General features: G+C 39.9%; 1 protein-coding gene across 1 annotated transcript in view; it reads right to left on the bottom strand.

Moving 5' to 3' along the window:
- LOC149774073 (tudor domain-containing protein 1-like) overlaps positions 1–18,784 on the bottom strand; it is a 99,183-nt gene that overhangs the window by 46,969 nt on the left and 33,430 nt on the right. The window contains exon 5 of the mRNA XM_089945772.1: positions 16,717–16,805. Within this exon, the coding sequence (XP_089801898.1) occupies positions 16,717–16,805 (89 nt within the window). The remainder of the gene's footprint in view (positions 1–16,716; positions 16,806–18,784) is intronic.

Below are 18,784 nucleotides of genomic sequence, written 5' to 3'. Positions count from 1 at the left end.
TTGGGTACAGTTGTTACCTACAGCGACGGAGACAGCCCGGCATACCCGCATTTGAGGGCGTCTATGCTGGGTTACGCCGCTATCAATTTATTCTCGATGATAAATAGATTCCCCGACACCGCGGTTAGAGTAGCCGTTGATTCGTTTTATGTTGACGTAGCGTATAAGGAAAACGTAGCCGAGTTTACTAGTCCGGACGAGAGTTGGGGTACATGGAGAATTAAAAATGAAATACGACGCGATTATTCCCCGTCAGCAGATGTCACCGTTGAGAACAATTACCTACGCGGTGATAAATTGTCAGAATGGTCTAATGCACCATCGTGTTCTGATCCAATTTGTAGACACAAGACGGTTTATTTAAGCGGCTGTGGCGGGTCAGGAAAGACGACTCGGGCAATTGAATTATTTCGAACGCGGGCAAGTATAATCGTGCTTACACCGACCCATAGACTAGCGCGAGAGATAAAACAACGAAATGTTGACGCCGTTACTTATCACAGCTTTTTTCGATACAGCGGTGGCGAGTGGACTCCTGATCGAATGGGTGAAAAATGTATTCCTGGGGTTATCATTTGGGATGAGATATGTACTGTTTCGTTAGATGTTTTACGAATGTTTCTTGATTGGTTACTGCTCGCGAATACAGCGGTAATCATGTGTGGGGATCATGGCCAACCACCACCATTTGTCGGCGAGGGTCCACATGACTGGTTAAGGGGTTTTGTGGACTATTATGAAGAAACCGATACTGATTACCGGGCACTTGATGAACAACTGCGCGGGGTTAAAAAATTAATCAGATTACAGCCGGATAGAATTCAGTGTGAAATAATCCGCGAGGTGATTCCGGAAACGCCGTTAAATGAATTCTGGGAAACATGGAGACCAAACGATTTAATTGTAGCGAGTAGAAAGATAGTCAGGGACACACTTCAGCGGAAGTTGTTTACGTTGCATAAGGAAAAGTTTCCAACGCGTCCAGTGCCGTTATGTTATAGAACCGCGGATACACGGCGGCAGAACATTGAAGTTGAGATTCCAGGCCGGACAAAAAAACAAATTCTCGTCCTGAATGATATTGTGCTCGTTGATATCAGCGTCGTCGAGGACGCGCTACGTGCTGATAAATCCCCGTGGACGCTAGGATACGCAACGACAATACATTCCTCGCAGGGACTAACTATCACGGACACAATTGTTTGGATAGTTGATAATCGCATCGAATGGTCGAATCTAGTCTATCTTGCAGTGTCCCGAGTACGGAGGATAAATCAGCTTCGAAGAATTGTTGTTGACGGAGTCAGTGACGGAGTCACCAACGACATCATCGATGCAAGCGTCATTAATAGAAAACTCTCGGGTTACCGCCAACAGGATTAAAAAAACAGCGGCGTTTTGATATTGATGTCGAATTAATAATTGCGTTACGACAACAACAGAATAATCACTGCGCGAGTTGTAATTGTGTAATGCGCTGGCGTTATTCGGATAAAGACGCTCGCCAATTTACCGTGGATAGGATCGATAACAGTCTCGGTCATGTCAAAAACAATGTGAGGTTGACCTGTCTTGAGTGCAATAGACGCAACGGCGCTAGTTAAGACCACACGGGGGTAATTGAGTATCGTCAGGTATCACTTGTAGTTGCTCGCGTGTAAACCCCCGCTGAGGAGCAGTTGAATCCAGTCTATAGATCGGTGGTCTACCAGTTGATCGTGTTATCGTTGATATGTTATGTGTGGTAACACTCCAGATAGGATCAGTAGCTCTTTTTTTACCGCCTTCAAGCTCTCCTGGTTCATACAGATATCTAACAGTGACATCGCCGAGAATCGGCTTGGAAACGCTATCTATTTTTGATCTTCCGGGTATATACTTTTCTTTAATCGCGTCGCTGGGCTTCATGTTGATTGCTCGGGTAATCTCGTTATTTAACGCGGCAATTACGCCTGGCAACCTTTTGACCCATTCACGAGATCGTTTTTCTTGGATGAATTCCTTCGCGTATTGATATCCAAATAACCGTTCAGCAACAGTCCGATTGAATCGTTCAACAATTGCCTGATCACGATGTAGCGCAGTATGACCTCGTCGTATCGCGACGTTATGATGTTTCAGCGTTGATAAAACAGCGCCGCGAAATTCACTACCAGGATCAACTTGTAATAGATTTGGCCAGCGCAGAGGACCTCTTCGATAAATCCGCGCAAACGCATCGGCCACTTCAGTTGCTGACTTTGTTTTTAACGGCTCCGCTTGTTTGTATCGACTCGCAACATCAACTACGGTTAGCGCGTATTTGTAACCGTTGTCATGAGGCAGAAATAGTATATCAGCCTGATGAACTTCATTAGGTACGCTGATATCAAAGCGCGAGAAGTTGATTTGTTTAGGCGGTGGTAGATAGATTTGCCATATAGCCTGTTTGGATAACCAATTAGCCGCAGTGGCCCTCGTTACTTTTGCAGCGCTTGCAAGCTTACCAATTGCGGCCTTCCCCTTCCAGTATCCTCTCGGAGAATAATAGATGGATTCCATGTTGTTATTATAAACGCTAGCGTTTTCAATTACCAGCGCGAGAAGCTCCGCTTCCAATCATTAATTTACCTTTCATAGCCGATTTTACCAACCATGAGGCCAATTTTTCTTTGACGGATTTATCAGGAATAGCATTTAACGCGTGAATTAATTTTACGTCCGCGATATGACGCTGTTGCAGATCGCTACTTTTGTGGTAGGCAACATCATGAGCATGACACGCCTTATCGATAGCGTTTATTGGATACTCGCCGGGTTTGGGTTGATTTTGATCATCGAGTCTGATATCTAATCGCGTTCCGGGGCCACAGTAGTTATATCCTGGAAGGTGCTTTTCTCCTGGATACTTTGCCCACGGGGTTCCGGGGAGTTTTGATAACCTGGCTGCAATATCACCTCCTCGCTTTTTTTTAAAACATCCCCGGGTTTAATAGAAATAAATCTAAATTTCTTTGTACCGCATTGTACACACTTGCCAGTAAGCGCCGATCTGTTATTTTTTGTTGTAACGGTTGTCATATCATTTGTGCCAGTACGCACTCTACACTTCACACAGTATAGATCCATAATTTATGTATAGAGACATGAATATAATTGACTTTTCAGCGACTAAAACAAGAGAACCAGTTAAGCATGTTGCAGCGTTACCAAACTCGATCCGGATGATTATCATCGGACCATCTGGATCCGGCAAGACGCAATTGTTACTTAATTTAATAATGAGATGGATGAAGTGGGATAAGTTGTATTTAATCGCCCCTAGCGTAGATGATCAACGATGCTACGAGGTGTTGAAAGATTTCAACGAGAATGCATCAGCGATCGCTAAAAAAAATGTTATTGAGTTTATTACAGATATCAATGATGCACCAGGTATCGATGATATTGATGGCGACGTCAACAATCTAGTCGTGTACGATGATGTTATGTTAGACAATCAAAAAAACCCAGCTAGGATATTTTCCAGAGGCAGGCATAAAAACACCGACGTGATATATGTCACTCAACGATACACTCAGATTCCAAAAGTAATCAGAGACAACTGTAATATTCTTACTGTATTCAACGGCGTTGATACACACACGCTACGAAATATTTGGCAGACATGGTGCGGCGGTGACATGGACTTTAATGTTTTTCGAAACTTTTTTAGTCATGCTCAGTCGACCCCACATGGATTTGTAACGATAAATTTACATGATCCTCGGACACGATATCGTATCGGACTTGACCAAATATTCGGTTAAATTGTAAATAACCACTTAGCAGCAGGGGGGCGATGACATCGACGCGGTCGTCGCTGTGCTTACCGGACGCTGACGACGCTGGGATCGGTGCGCAGAAGGTATTAATTAAACCAAATGACGTCCGGACAATTGTCGATTTGGCCCCTCGACGATGACAACGACGACGACGTCGTTTTTTTTTTACCAGGCGCTGACGACACCGGATCCGCTGAGTGCAGAAAGTACTAATTAAGCCAAATGACGTTTGGACAAAATGTCGGATTCGCCCCCCTGCTGCTGCAAATGGTTGATGATTGGGTCGACAACCCCGTGCAATAAATCATGTAGAGGTGAATTCTGCGGGTATCATTTACAAAGCGTTCGTAATGGTTCAAATGGCCCCCTCCCGTGCTTGGTTTGCCACGTTGGGGTGCGTGGTAAATCACAATTATGTATCAATTGTGGCGGCAAACGATACAGGGAACTAAAACGCTATTATGACAAGCGAATAAAAAACGCCGTCATTGACCCCACCGCTGACTCCGTCAAGGACAAAATCATCAAAACTCCTCAGGACTACATTGAAAGGTTTATAATTAAACCAAATAATGAATTAGACAAGTAGTATTATTATACAAATGAACCAAGAATTTCAGCCGCATCCTGTGCTCGTTAATTACGAGGCATCTCGCGACGGCGTTGTTAGAAACCGCAGACTGAAGAAGCCGGTTGGTGCCGTAAATAATCAGGGGTATTTGATGTTTGGTGCCGGGAAAAAAGCTATTACGTTCATAGAATAATCTATGAAGCGTTTAACGGATTGATCAACGACGGTCTTGCTATTGATCACATTGATGGATGTCCTCAAAATAACAACCTGTGTAATCTGCAAGCCATCTCTCAGAGTCAAAATAATAAAAAAGGCCAAACTGGCAAGTTTTCAAAGCAAGCAAGGGGGGTCAAATCGTTCGATACATCGACGCACCAGGAAAAAATATTTCAGTCGATGAATGAGGCAGGAAAATATTTCGATATTTGTAGTGCCTCAGTACGAAAAGTAGCAGAACGAGTATATCAAACAGCGATCTCAAAAAAGACGGGTCACAGAATTCGATTTTCATATATAACATCAAAGGGAGATAACTCGTTTTGTGATAGCGTCGCATGACAAGAGTTACGTCCCTTGAAGTCCAATTAATGTTACGATTAATTAATCATTTTACGATGAAAACTAATGAAATACACGCTGTTATCTAACAGCTGTATTCTTTTTTTTAATGTTTTATTCAAATATTTGGTTTCATTTAAATGCTGTGAAACACCATTAATAAGTATTCAAGGATTTAACGATTCAAGGGAATTCAAATTAACACACACCTTGTGACTGACGCGGTTGTATTAGTCACCTTATATATAAGACGACTCGTTATAAGCCTGGGGCTTTCGAAAGCCGATTCAATCAATCAAAACTAACCCACGCACTTGACCCGGGCGTGTGGTTGTCTTTTGTTCACAATCATGCAACCGGGTTAATTTAATTGGGTTGCTTTTGATTGGTCGAATCGGCCGAGTTCCGCCCCGCCGTTTTATGTTTGTGCTGTCTTGTGCCGTCATTGTAAATATATCCGTACGTCCCCCAAGCATATCGTCTGGGCGGTCTACGATGACGTTTGTCACCCTAGGCCTCCCTCCCGGAGATGTATGTTTCGGGGTTCCCTTGGGCTCAGATGGATGCGAAGGCACCCAAGGGGTTCCAAGATGTGAATGTAACCGATGGGCCTCTCTGACGTCATAGGGCGCCAGCGGCGTTGCCAAACGGGTGTGCCGTCCAATCATAATACTCTCTGTTAACATGAAGATGCGGTGGCAACTTCATGTTATACGAGTCCATAATCACGCACATATTTCTCTAGGCAGTAAAGATGTTAACAGCACCTTTATGCGCCTAGAGTTCATTTTGTAAAACATTTTTTTTATATTAGAAATAAAGATGTTTATAAGAATATGAATATCGAAGACATCAATAACATTTTAACTGAAATTTCAAAATTAAAAAATCAAGGAATTGTATTATCTGATAAGCTTGATAACCAAAAAATATTGTCCGATTATGAAATTATTAACGAGCAATCAAAGAAAGGTCGATATACCTTGCCACGTGAGTATTCTTTTATAAAGCGATTACAATATACGATCAATGAAAACCTGTATGGCAATGACGTAAATGCATTTATTGGATTGTTTACTACCGTTGAAAAAATACGACAAAAACTCGGACAGGCTTTTGAACGCCGTCGAGAAATCTCTAATAAAATTAAAAACATCAGGAAGATTCTAGACGAAGACGCTGTGGAGGAGAGAACTCTCAATTGAAATCACCGATTATACTCGTGTGTACAAGTAAAAAACAAATAAAATAATAAACCAACAGTTCTTTTTTTGCCATATACGTATGCAGGTATATTTTCTCCTCCAAGAATTCTTATCAATCTGGATTTTCCTATACAACTATGTGCGTACTGATTACTGCGACACCGCCGTTGCTGTGGTGTTATCATCTAACCACTAGTTTAAAACCCTCCCCGTGATTTCCCGGATTGCGTCGTATACTTTGACCTGGTAATTGCAATGACGTGTTGGGGTTTTGTATTACAAAATTAGAAGAATTTTATTTATAATAAATGGTAGGTGAATCACTTACAACGAGATTAGCACGTGAAAGACTAGCAACGCTTAAAAAGTTTATACCGTTACGAGACAGAGTGAGAGAGAAACTTCAAACGCGGAAACAAATGCAAACTGATTTTGCTGTTGGAAGCGAACAACTCTTTGCCCCGGTAACTAAAGCGACCAAAGATGTTACGGCGGCAACTGTGCCCGTCCTCGGTGCGCTTGAAAAGATAGCGGCTCAGACCGAACAAACAAAAAAGTCTTTAGAAACACTTCCCGTGGATATAGTAACCACCTCACGGCAACAACAACGAAAAGAACGAGTATTAAAAGAACTACAACAGCGCCAACCACGACCTATTGCACCGCCCCCCGATCCACAAGAACCTTATGTTAAAAATCGCCGACGAAGAAGAACTAGGCGCCACCGCAAGAGAACCAGAAGAAGAAATACAGGAAGAAATACAGAAAGAAATACAAGAACAGGAGGAGATAAAGGAGAATATACCCCGTAATGTACTTAAAAAGAGCACAATAGACACAATCAGAAATCTTGACGATGAAGAATTAGTTAATTTTACTGCCATAAATTTTGATAAGGATTCACGAGAGATGTATATCAATAGCGGCTACGAGAAAAATGTAAATTCGGTGGAAAAATGGACAAGAATGGTGTATTTAGCAAGTAGATATAAGGATATAATACCACGTGGTGATACCGATTACAAAGCATTCCTCGATAAGGTTAAAAGTAGGAAACCAAAAAAAGGAAAAGGATACCCTGTTGGTAAAGACGTTACTTGTCCTGGTAATGTTCTCAGTGATATATCACGGCTGGAAGTACTAATAGGAGGAAAACGAGCCGGAAATAACTCTCCGGAAATAATCAATAAGGCCGCTGATATTTGCAGGCGGTTATTTGCCGGTGGTATCATGGACATTAATGTATATCGAACGCTCATAGACGAACTCGTGGACGGTTTTGATGACCACGGTCATTACAGCGATTGACCAATCACTAATTGGAAAACACTGGTGTTTTTATAATAAAGATGATTATACACTACAACCATGATAAACCAGTCAGCGTCTACGTGGTAAACTCACGATTGCCTGTATACCGCGCTTGGTACGGAGACGGTCTCGGTAGCACCATTGCGGGGTTATTTACAAGAATGGCTCCAAAAGTGGCGCCGTTAGCCAAACAATTAGGAATGAAGGCTATTGATGTTATTCGTGATAGGGGTATTAGTGCTATTGAAGATGTTGCCGGAAGGGTGTTTTCTGCCCCACGAGATAAACTAGCATCGTTGGTGAGAAAAAAAAAAACAGAAACCACCGGTGATGCCATCGACGACAGTGATGCCTGCAAATGTCAGTAAAGTAATAAATAACGCCGTGGAAGAAAAACTAGAGTCCTTGGCGGCTCTGGCAAAGCCATCCACCGATGCAACAACCAACGCGCTCATGAACGCGATAGCGGGAAGTGGCTTAAAGAATTTACGACGAAAACGACGTTGATGAAAATCGTAGATTTTCCACTCAAAGAGTTTCGCAATTGAAAACATCAACATGATAAATAATAAAATGTTTGCGCGAACCGCTGATCCCGCGTTTGATATGGACGCCCCAGTGCGCAGGGATGATTCTGTCCGTGATTATCAATTTTATTCCTATCAACCACCACAAGCCGACCTACGATCGCGAATTGAACTTCAAGTCCAAGATACCAGTAAATACTTTTTGCCGTGTGAAGCGTTTATCGAAATTGAGGGAACAAATGCTGCCGATAATGCACCATACGCAAATGACGGTCGTGTTCGAGTTGGCTTCGTCAACAACGGTATCATGGCGTTATTTGAGAGTGCCAGATATCTTATTGACAGGCGAGAAATTGAATCAATAGAACGCGAGGTTGATGTTGCAACGACGATAATTGGGCTAGCAAGATACTCAGATGATTATACAAGATCGGCGGGCCCATCTATGATGTTCGCAAAGGATACCACTAATAACGCTGATCATATTCAGTACATTAACGTGCTGATGAAAGAAAATACCGCAGTTGACCAACAGGCTGAAGCAGCCAATCCAGACCGCAGAGCAAAACCAGGCGCTGATTTCACTGTTATAAAAAGTACTAACGATAATTTTAATCTAGGGTTTGCAACACGAGTAGTAACATTACAAGGACAACGCCGACAGTTTTCATGCGCGATTCCACTCCATCACATATTTGGATTCTGTAGAAATGTCAGAAAAGTTATCTATGGGGCTAAGCATACAATTGCGCTAGCGCGAAGGGGCGATGATAACAATGCAATATGGCGTGCTGCTGGCATCACTAACGGTAAAGTCGTTTTAACTAAAATAGCATTGTGGATGCCGGTGTTAACTCCATCAGTTACCATGGAAGCACGATTGTTATCATTTATGGAACAGGGGGGAAAATCGTTGTTCAGTTGGCTAGCGGTAACAACTGATGCTAAAGAGGATAATGTTGCTGATACATTTACATGGCACCTGGCATCAAAACAAGGCGTTTCAGCCCCGCGTCATATATTTATAGCGCTACAGAATAGGGATCGATTGGGTAATCAAGAACGCAGCCATATGATATTTGATCGATTAGGAGTCAGGGAGGTTTCGCTGAGAATAAACGGACAACAGGAACCATCCGAGGATATACAGCTTAATTACGACAACAACCATATTGCTCGCGTGTATCATCGGATGCTGTCATATATGGGTCGTGATCAAAACGTCGACACCGGTTTGCAAATATCACAACTTGATTTTAAAAACCTGTATCCGATTTATTACTTTTCGTTGGAACATCTTGATTTAACGAGACAGTCCGTCGTTGATATACACTTCCGAGCTCGTATAGCCCCGTGTGGTGTTGATTATAGAGCGGTTGCTGTCATTCTCAGCGATAAATCAATGCTGTTGGAAGGTGTTGGTGGACGAATGAGAATCGTTGATGCACCAGTGGAAAACATGTAATTGAAAACACAAACGCGTTTACAATAAAAATGTCGTATAGTGTTGTCGGTGTAGAGTTGACCGATGGTCAAGTCAAGAAATTACGATCAAAGTCGGCTAAACAATGTGGAACCACAATAACGTTAAAGCCGTCACAGATGGCAGGTGGTAATCATAAGATATCGTTGACGGCGCGTCAAATAAAACATTTCAATGATGCGATGAAGAATAAAAAGGGTGTTCAAATAGATTTTTCGGCCGCAGCGATTAAAAACATGGAAAAGACCGGTGGGATATTTCCGCTGTTAGCTGCGATTCCAGCGTTGATTGCCGCGGCGGCCCCAGCAGTGGCGAAGGCGGCGGCGTTAGGAGCCGTTGGTACCGCGGCGGGAATGGCATTGAAGAAGGCAACCGGGAAAGGCTATAAAAAAAAGAAACGAGGACGACCCGTAGCCGGAAAGGGTCTAAGACTACCGGGAACCCCGTATTCATGGTACTCGGGGAAGGGTCTAAGACTACCGGGAACCGTTTAATGACTCCTATGTCTAATTTTGATTTAATAGATGCCGCAAACGCGTTAGCGATAAAAAACTTCAGAGGTGTTTTTATGAGGGATCAATTACCGACAAAACCAAGGAATATTGAAACCGGTATAATTAACCTCGATAAATCCTCCGGAGCGGGAACTCATTGGGTTGCATACGCAATTGATCCGCGTGCGATCGTCTATTTTGATTCATACGGGTTAGCCCCGCCAAACGAGTTCATGCGGTATATCCGGGCGTGTTCAGCCCCGGTTTTTTATTCCACGCTGCCAACACAGCAATTAAGTGACCCACCGATATGCGGCCGTGAGGTATTGAACGTACTCGCGGCGATTTCATCATCGCGGAAACCAGCTCATGTGGTTGTAAACGAATACACTAGTGGGGTCGTAGAGGCCCGGCGGGTTAATTAAAAACACTGTATTTTTACAATAATAATGATTGATATCTGGGGACGACCGGTTTCGGCGCTGAAAGATTCCACGGAAACGCTCGCCACCGATGACATAAAAAAACTAATCGAGGATGAAATCGCTGATACGTTAAATCTAACCAGTGTTGACCCAGGTGAAATAGTTGTATTTCAAGACCGCCAGGGTAAATTGAAATCCAGTAATGTGTCGCTGGATGACGTTTTAATACGACAGCGTAATGCCGCCGAGAACACTATCGCGTTGTATACCGGCGACGGACGACTTAAATCAGGTGAATCCATCTTGACGATAAATGGAAAAATAAATACACTGGGCGACAATTATATATCCATGTCGAATTCGTTAAAAAATTTCTATGATAAATTTAACGCGCAAGCAAATCAGTTCGAGGGGATACAAAAGTCTGTCACCGATATACAACTCACTACTGCTAGTTTTTTTGGGACCCCGACGGTGACCGAACCGAATCTTGTAGGGATAAAAAATAGTATTTTGGAGTTTACAACGCTGTCGGGGCAATTTACCTCGTTACGAAAAAATTTTAACAGGGTTGATAACGCCGTTGATAAATTCTTTGGTAGAAAAAATGTCAAATCGGATGAAATTACAATAACTATAAATGATATCACTGCGTATGGACAGGAAATAGAAACAATCAAAACTGATGTTGCAACGAACAAAAGGAGTGTAGACGTGCATGAACGGGAAATATAAATAATCGGCGCTAATGTTGCAACGATCATAAATAATGTAGACTCGAATGGACGGAGAATAGAAACAATCAAAACTGATGTTACAACGATCATAAATAATGTAGACGCGCATACACAGGACATAGAAACAATCAAAACTGATATTGAAGCGAACAAAAGGAGTGTAGACGCGCATACACAGGAAATAGGAACAATCAAAACTGATATTGAAGCGAACAAAAAAAATGTAGACGCGTATTGGCGGGGAATAGGAATAATCAAAACTGATGTTGCAGCGAACAAAAAAGGTATAGACGTGCATACATATGAAATAGGAACAATCAAACTTGATGTTGCAGCGAACAAAAAAAGTATGACCGAGAATACACGGGAAATAGAAACAATCAAAACTAATGTTGCAGCGATTAAGGGGAATATAGACGCGCATACACAGGAAATAGGAACAATCAAACTTGATGTTACAGATATCAAAGACAGACTACCGGAAATGACAAAAATAAAAATCCCTCACGAGAACACCATCAACACAGTATACACGATTCGGCATGGATCATTCACTTGGACTCCTACACAGAATATAGTAAATATTACCGCAACTGTTAAGGGCATTTATCGATTAACACTGGTTTCAATGATGCAGTTTAATATATTATCGTCGAGTTCATCCGGGTTTAACAATACAATATTAACAATTATAGACAAGGACGCAACTGAACCGTTTACAATTTATGCCGTTGATAGAAATTTAACCAGGGCAAACATTACATGGTATGTGGAATTTGTAGCGGATCTAAGTAATTAAAAACACTAGCTCTTTTAAAATAAAAATGACCACCAAGGTAATTGAATCAGAGGTATCACCGACGTCACATCAATATCGATTCAATACCGTAAAAGAATTCTCCGCGAATTTGAAAACGCTTTCCGAACAATACCGTGTAAAAATAAAAAAATACCGTCGAAAAATAACCACCATCGACGCGGTCGTGTACTCGGTGTCAGGTATAGTAGCCGGTACCGGTGTTATTTTATCCACGGTGACCATGATGGCCCCGATCGCTGTTCCAATCGCTATCTCCGCGGCGACAACAATTGCTGGAGTCGCCAACGCAATCACTAGAAAGATATCATCGTGTTCTCAGAAAAACTCAACGAGTATACAGTAAAACATCAAATAGTATCCGACGCGTACTCGAAATTATCCGGGTTGATCTCGTTGGCGATAGATAATTCGTTTATATCCGATGTTGAATTCTCCACGATGGTCCAGTTGTATGACTCCGCGATGTCAAAAATCGAGGATTTTCAACTGGAAGCTGGAAACCACGTGGCTGAAACCACTTCAATGGGCTTAAAACATTCTCCTGAAAACAAGCAGGTTGTTAATATTCGGTGTTGAAATTAAACACTAGAAACAGCGAATAATAATAATGTCGCTGAACCCCGAAGGGTTTCAATTACTTCAACGGATCGCGGAGAACACCACTCCGGTACAAACAAGTATGATATCGATAACATCAACGAAGCCAGAATTCAGTGTAAACTTCCCTTCTCCGATTCCAGTGAAGGAAATAGCGCTGGCAAAATTGCGAGTATATCACAGTTGGCCTAATATCCGAGCGGAAGCATTTAACGGACAACAACCTAATAACTCGCTCGTTTTTGCATGGACAAATAAACCCAATGGGACCCCAGACTGGAAGGAGGTTACAATACCAACTGGGTCATACCAAGTAGAACAAATCAATAAAGAATTTCAACGCAGGATAAAATCGATCACAGGAAAAGAATCAAAAATCGCTATTACGGTTCATGAACCGACGTTATCGTCGACGATTGAAATAAGCACACCGGGGTATATGGTTGATATTTATAACAGTTCAATAAGAACCATACTAGGTTGGCCCGAGAATCCACCTCATGAAAGTCCGCGGGAATTTCACACGAATGCGCAATCGTATCATGAGATTAATCCCGGGTATCGAAATAAGTTGTCTATTATGAAAAACGCGTTATTACCCAGCGGGTTTATATTTCAAGACAGGAATACCATGCAATGGTATTTTCATTATGAGGAAACTCCTGAATCGTCCGTCGTGTTCACAGTTAATTTAAATGATATCGATAGTGCTTTTATCGAGATTAATCGTAATTACCGATTGCAACTAGAACAACTACGGAAAACAAAAGCACAAAAACACGTTGAGGTGTTAAATCAACTCATATCAGACATGGAATATATTAATGAGCGAATCGTTAAAATAATATCTGCTAGCAGCGATAATAATAAACAAAAATTCCTAACCGAGTATAATATCACAGAAGCCGATTTACCCGATTTCAAGTTTCCAGGATACAACGCGCCAGAACTAAGAAAGTCTCTTAATGATTTTTTCTGTCCATCAACTATCCTCAGACACGATAACGGAGATGGTGGTAGGCATATTGCCCCATACAACGTAAATATCGCATCGGTGATAGCAATCAATCTAGTGTGCGATGTTATCGAAGGGAGTTACCAGGTAGATACCAAGCAATCAAATCAAGCTCAACAGGGGTATATCCTTTATTCATTTTCACCAACAGCCCCTCCCGGATTCTTAATCGTTGAGAGCCCGATTAATCCGGTCTATATGCGATGCCATAATCGGTTTTTAACGAGAATTAATTTTAGACTTACCGATCAGTCAAATAACCTAATTGATCTACAAGAGGAGGAGTTAGTGATCACTCTGTATGTAAGATCATTGTAAATAACTTCTTAGCAGCAGGGGGGGGGGGCAATGACATCGACGCGGTCGTCGCGCTTTTTTACCGGACGCTGACGACGCTGGGATCGGCGCGCAGAAAGTATTAATTAAACCAAATGACGATTGGACGACCCCACCCCCCCCCCCCCGACGACGACGTCGTTTTTTTTTACCGGGCGCTGACGACACCGGATCCGCTGAGTGCAGAAAGTATTAATTAAACCAAATGACGATTGGACAAAATGTCCGATTCGCCCCCCCCCCCCCCTGCTGCTAATATCATTAGTCAGCTTAGTTCTGTTAATTAGGCATACATTTTGAAGTGATGTTATACGTTGTCTGATGCAAATTCAATGGAGACATAATGAATCTCAAAATAACATTGTCAGGTCTATATACAATCCAGTCTAATATGTTGCCACATCTGTGGGTTGGTATGCTAACAAACTTTGCCAAGTAGAATATGTGAGTATAGTCTAATAGATTTGACAAATGTGGCTTTGTAGGGCAGACAAGATGGAAATTGAAATCTAAAGCTCTTAAACTACTATTAGTGGCATTACAAAAGTCAAGTAGGGCGGGGAATTGTTCCAAAAACACAGAATCAGTTATTTGAATATTTTTACAAGGTGTTGACCGATAAAGGCAAAATAAAGGCAAATGAGTTCAGATGATGTCTTATGTTATTTAATTTTTATTGAAGGAAAGAAGTCTACAGCTACCAAAAGTTTAAATGCAGAATTCAGCATGTTATGTAATGTACATTATAAATTTATTTTTCTGTTGACAATATTGATTTATTATCTTAAGGGGTTCGGGTATGTCCTAGCAATATTGTATAGCTTATAAACCGAGTTTTTTTTTTATTGCACCTAAGAATGCTATATAAAACATTATTCAGTTGGGTTTGAATGATTATTTTACATAATATCCATAACATGTCCATATGGATACACTGAAATCCATAAGATTGGTTCAACTATAGAATAAAAAATGTCCATATGGATATTTCTATAAAAGTACGTATGGATTCCATATTCAATCCATGTGGAAAATTTCGTACGGGTAAATAACCATAGGCATTTACAATTACTAATTGTGTACAACTTTTCCAAGACATTCAGGTATCAAACCTACTTGGTCATCTAATCTTTCTCCGTACTCCCTGGTCAACTTCCACCCAGACTGACTCAGGTTATATGTAAGGACTATTATTGTTAGGTGTAATGTAGCATTCTGCTAAACGACTATGAAACTTCCATAAATACTCATTTATAAGTTTAGACCAACTCCAAAACTACAAAATACCCATATCTGCCATGACAGAATGGCCAGCAGATGTGGAAGTCTGCAATTTGATAGGAATAATCAGTAGAACAAATAACAAATGATGATCTGCTGTGATATGTGATGGCAGAGTCTACATTGTTTGTAATTGGAATCGACTCAAAACTTAGTATATATGCCACTTTTCACACTATATATTAATAGCATTTGCGGTTATTGTGTGTGAGTTGCTAGTTTCAAATGGAATTAATTTCAGTAATAAAATGGTTTGAAAGCCTTTGTCAAATAATGATGCCAAAATTATATTTTTGGAGATTTAATAATTGTCAAGGAAATAAACACAAACATACACAAACATAAAATATTACACAATGACGATATTCAAAATGTTTTCAATAAAACCATCACAGAAAACACGTCTACATAATACTGATGTAGATACATGTACTGTCATTGTTGATGTTACGATAACAGGGTAACCTTCTAAATCCTTCACTTTTTATGGGTGCTAATTAAATCATGAAAATCAAAATCTGTAATAAAAGACTTCAAACTGTACGAAGAAAAAAAATTAAATTCTGAATCTGCAAGATTATACAAACATTTCGCTTAACAGCATAAGATGCCATCATGTGAAAGAAATATCCAAGGAAATTGATGATGGACAGTTGTCGTGCCAGTGTTTTCTTGCATCTTTTAATTGACTTAGCAACTAACAGGTCCAATCTAAATATTGTTACTAATATTGAATATATAAGGATGTTTTTTTTTTTTAAAGTAATTGCTTACTTTGGAGATACAAATTCATTGTAAACTATCCAAGGATGTATCATTCTGTTCAATAGAAGTCAATGTGTCCATCCTTTGAATAATCTTGTAAATCAAACTGTTGTTTATGCTGAGGGTGCATTAATAAAGTACCAAAGAAAACTACAAATCAACAACAGTTACAATGACAATGTAATCATCAACAAAGTTGACTACATTCATATCAAACATATCAACCCTTTACATTGTCCCATTAATTTAGTGATATGACTATTATCTTATTGCATACAATGAAAACAAATTGGGGAGGGTTGACATACATTTAGCGATTGACCTATTTTTATCTACTTATCAAATCAAGACAATACGGTTTACTATTCAACTGCAAATCATAGACCTACCTAAAATGTTCATGATCTCTGATTTATATTTTTTTTTACAAATTAGCTTTAACATGCAAAACAAAATAATAAAGCACATTATAATTTACAGTACATAGTCTCGAAAAATAAAAATAAATGAGGGACCTATCTACAATAATTCTAAAATTGTACATATTTGTATTGGGGGCTGATATGTGATCTTAATTAGTTCGTATAAAATGGTGCAAACACAGATCCCTTGGCAAACCACCCACCACGACCCTACAACCACCAATACATACCAGTAGCAGGGAGAAAGCCTGAAACCACTGAGGAAAAGAATGAGTAGCTAAATTATTTTAACATTCCATCCTGACTCTCCATCCCCCATCCACCTGGTGACCCCAACCCTACTGACAAGCAATTATGACTCACCTGTTTGATTCTACTCTTGATGGTCAATATCTCTTCAGTAGAGAGACTAGACACTCCTGTGGATGAGGTAGACCTTTCCTGTGTACCATCTGGATAGGGGAGAGCAAAGAAAACAAAATGTGTACTATAAAAAAGAGTCATATGCACAACCCCACCCGAATGTTGGATACATTAGGAGACAGTATGTCCTGTCAAAAATTTAATATGCGGGATATTCATCCTTACAAAGGAAAGCAATAATTATCTGTAGTTTTCTCTGGAATCAAAGGTGTTATTGATGGATGAATGGTTGGTCTGATCAATGGACAAGGTTTCTAAAAATACTTAACGGAAGAATAACAGAAGGCACACATACATCCCTTGTCTATGGTGTATAACAACAGTTTAAAGAGAAATAAGAGTGGATTATGCACGGATTTACAAATGGGAAATAAAATATTAAAGATAATGAAAGTACCATTAAAATCAGTAAATTCGTAGACAAATGGTAATTTTCTTGGTTGACGCCATTAAGTAAATAATTATTTAAAACAACAACAATTTGTAAAGATTTCATGGTTTCTAAAATGCACAAAATTAAAGACCCAGCTAAAAAGGATGCTTTCATGGGAATACCAGTTAGTGATGAGCATGTGATTATTTGAATATTTTAATTCACGTTATCTTACACTCCCCAATTAGCAAAGTTAAAAATTGAAGACCAAGTTTAAAAAAAAAAACAGGCATTAGTAACATGCATGAATACGAATACCTTAAAGCTGTAATGATATTCAAAAGACCAGGTATGAACAACAGTACCTTAACAGCTGTAATGGTAGTCAAAAGACCAGGCTTAAAAAAATAGTACCTTAACAGCTGTAACAGTGAATGAAAAGACCAGGCATACATCATATAACCTTAATAGTTGTAATGATATTCAAAAGTTCAGGGTTAAATAATAGTACCTTAATATCTATAACAATGAATGAAAAGACCGGGCATAAATGATATCACCTTAATAGCTACAATGATAGTCAAAAAACCAGGATTAAATAATAGTAACTAAATAGCTGAAATGATAGTCAAGGAACAAGGCATGAATACTAGTACCTTAACAGCCGAAATGATAGTCAAAAGACCAGGTATGAACAACAGTACCTTAATAGCTGTAATGAGAGTCAAAAGACCAGGCTTAAATAATATTACTTTAATATATGTAATGATAGACAAAAGACCAGGCTTACATAATAGTACCATAATAGCTGTAATGAAATTCAAAGGATATGGCTTAAATAATAATACCTTAATAGCTGCAATGATAGGCAAAAGACCATGCTTAATTAATAGTACCTTAATAGTTGTAACAATGAATTAAAAGACCAGGCATGAATATTAGTACCTTAATAGCTGTAATCATAATTAAAAGACCAGGCCTAAACATTAGTACCTTAATAGTTGTAACAATGAATGAAAAGACCAGGCATGAATAATAGTACCTTCATAGCTGTAATGATAGCCAAAAGTCCAGACTAAAAACTAGTACCTTAATAGCTGTAATGATAGTCAAAGACCAGGCTTAAATAATAATAACTTAATAGCTGTAATGATTGTCAAAACACCAGGCTTAAATAATAGTACCTTAATATCGGTAATGTTTTGTCAAAAGACCAGTACCCTACTTATAATTCAACGCATGTTTATTATACAAGCTTGACCAGTTTTAAACGTAAGTTAATCTTGCGCATTTTTGTAAGTATGATTCATGAAGATATCCACATAAACATTCCATATGTCTAAGAAATACTTCTCTATGGGATGCAGATAATAAATTAGAAAAATAAAATAGTGAACCTGCAAGTTACAAATATGGTGATGAAGATGTCAGCAGGAACAACAATAACAATACAATGACCCCAAACATATCATGCAAACATTCTTGGACCTACAGGTTATATTGAATGAAAGGTTATTCTGATTGAAAACAAAGGGTGCATATGTGCGTGTGTGTACGTATGAGAGAGAAAGCGAGATTTAGAGAGAGAGACCGACACAGTGAGGGTGGAGACATAGACAGACACAAGCATATACG

This window comes from Sinohyriopsis cumingii, unplaced genomic scaffold, assembly GCF_028554795.1.
Source record: "Sinohyriopsis cumingii isolate HCF-2022 unplaced genomic scaffold, ASM2855479v2 utg000426l, whole genome shotgun sequence".
Classification (NCBI taxonomy): Eukaryota; Metazoa; Mollusca; class Bivalvia; order Unionida; family Unionidae; genus Sinohyriopsis; species Sinohyriopsis cumingii.
This window is presented reverse-complemented; position numbering and strand designations above follow the sequence as displayed.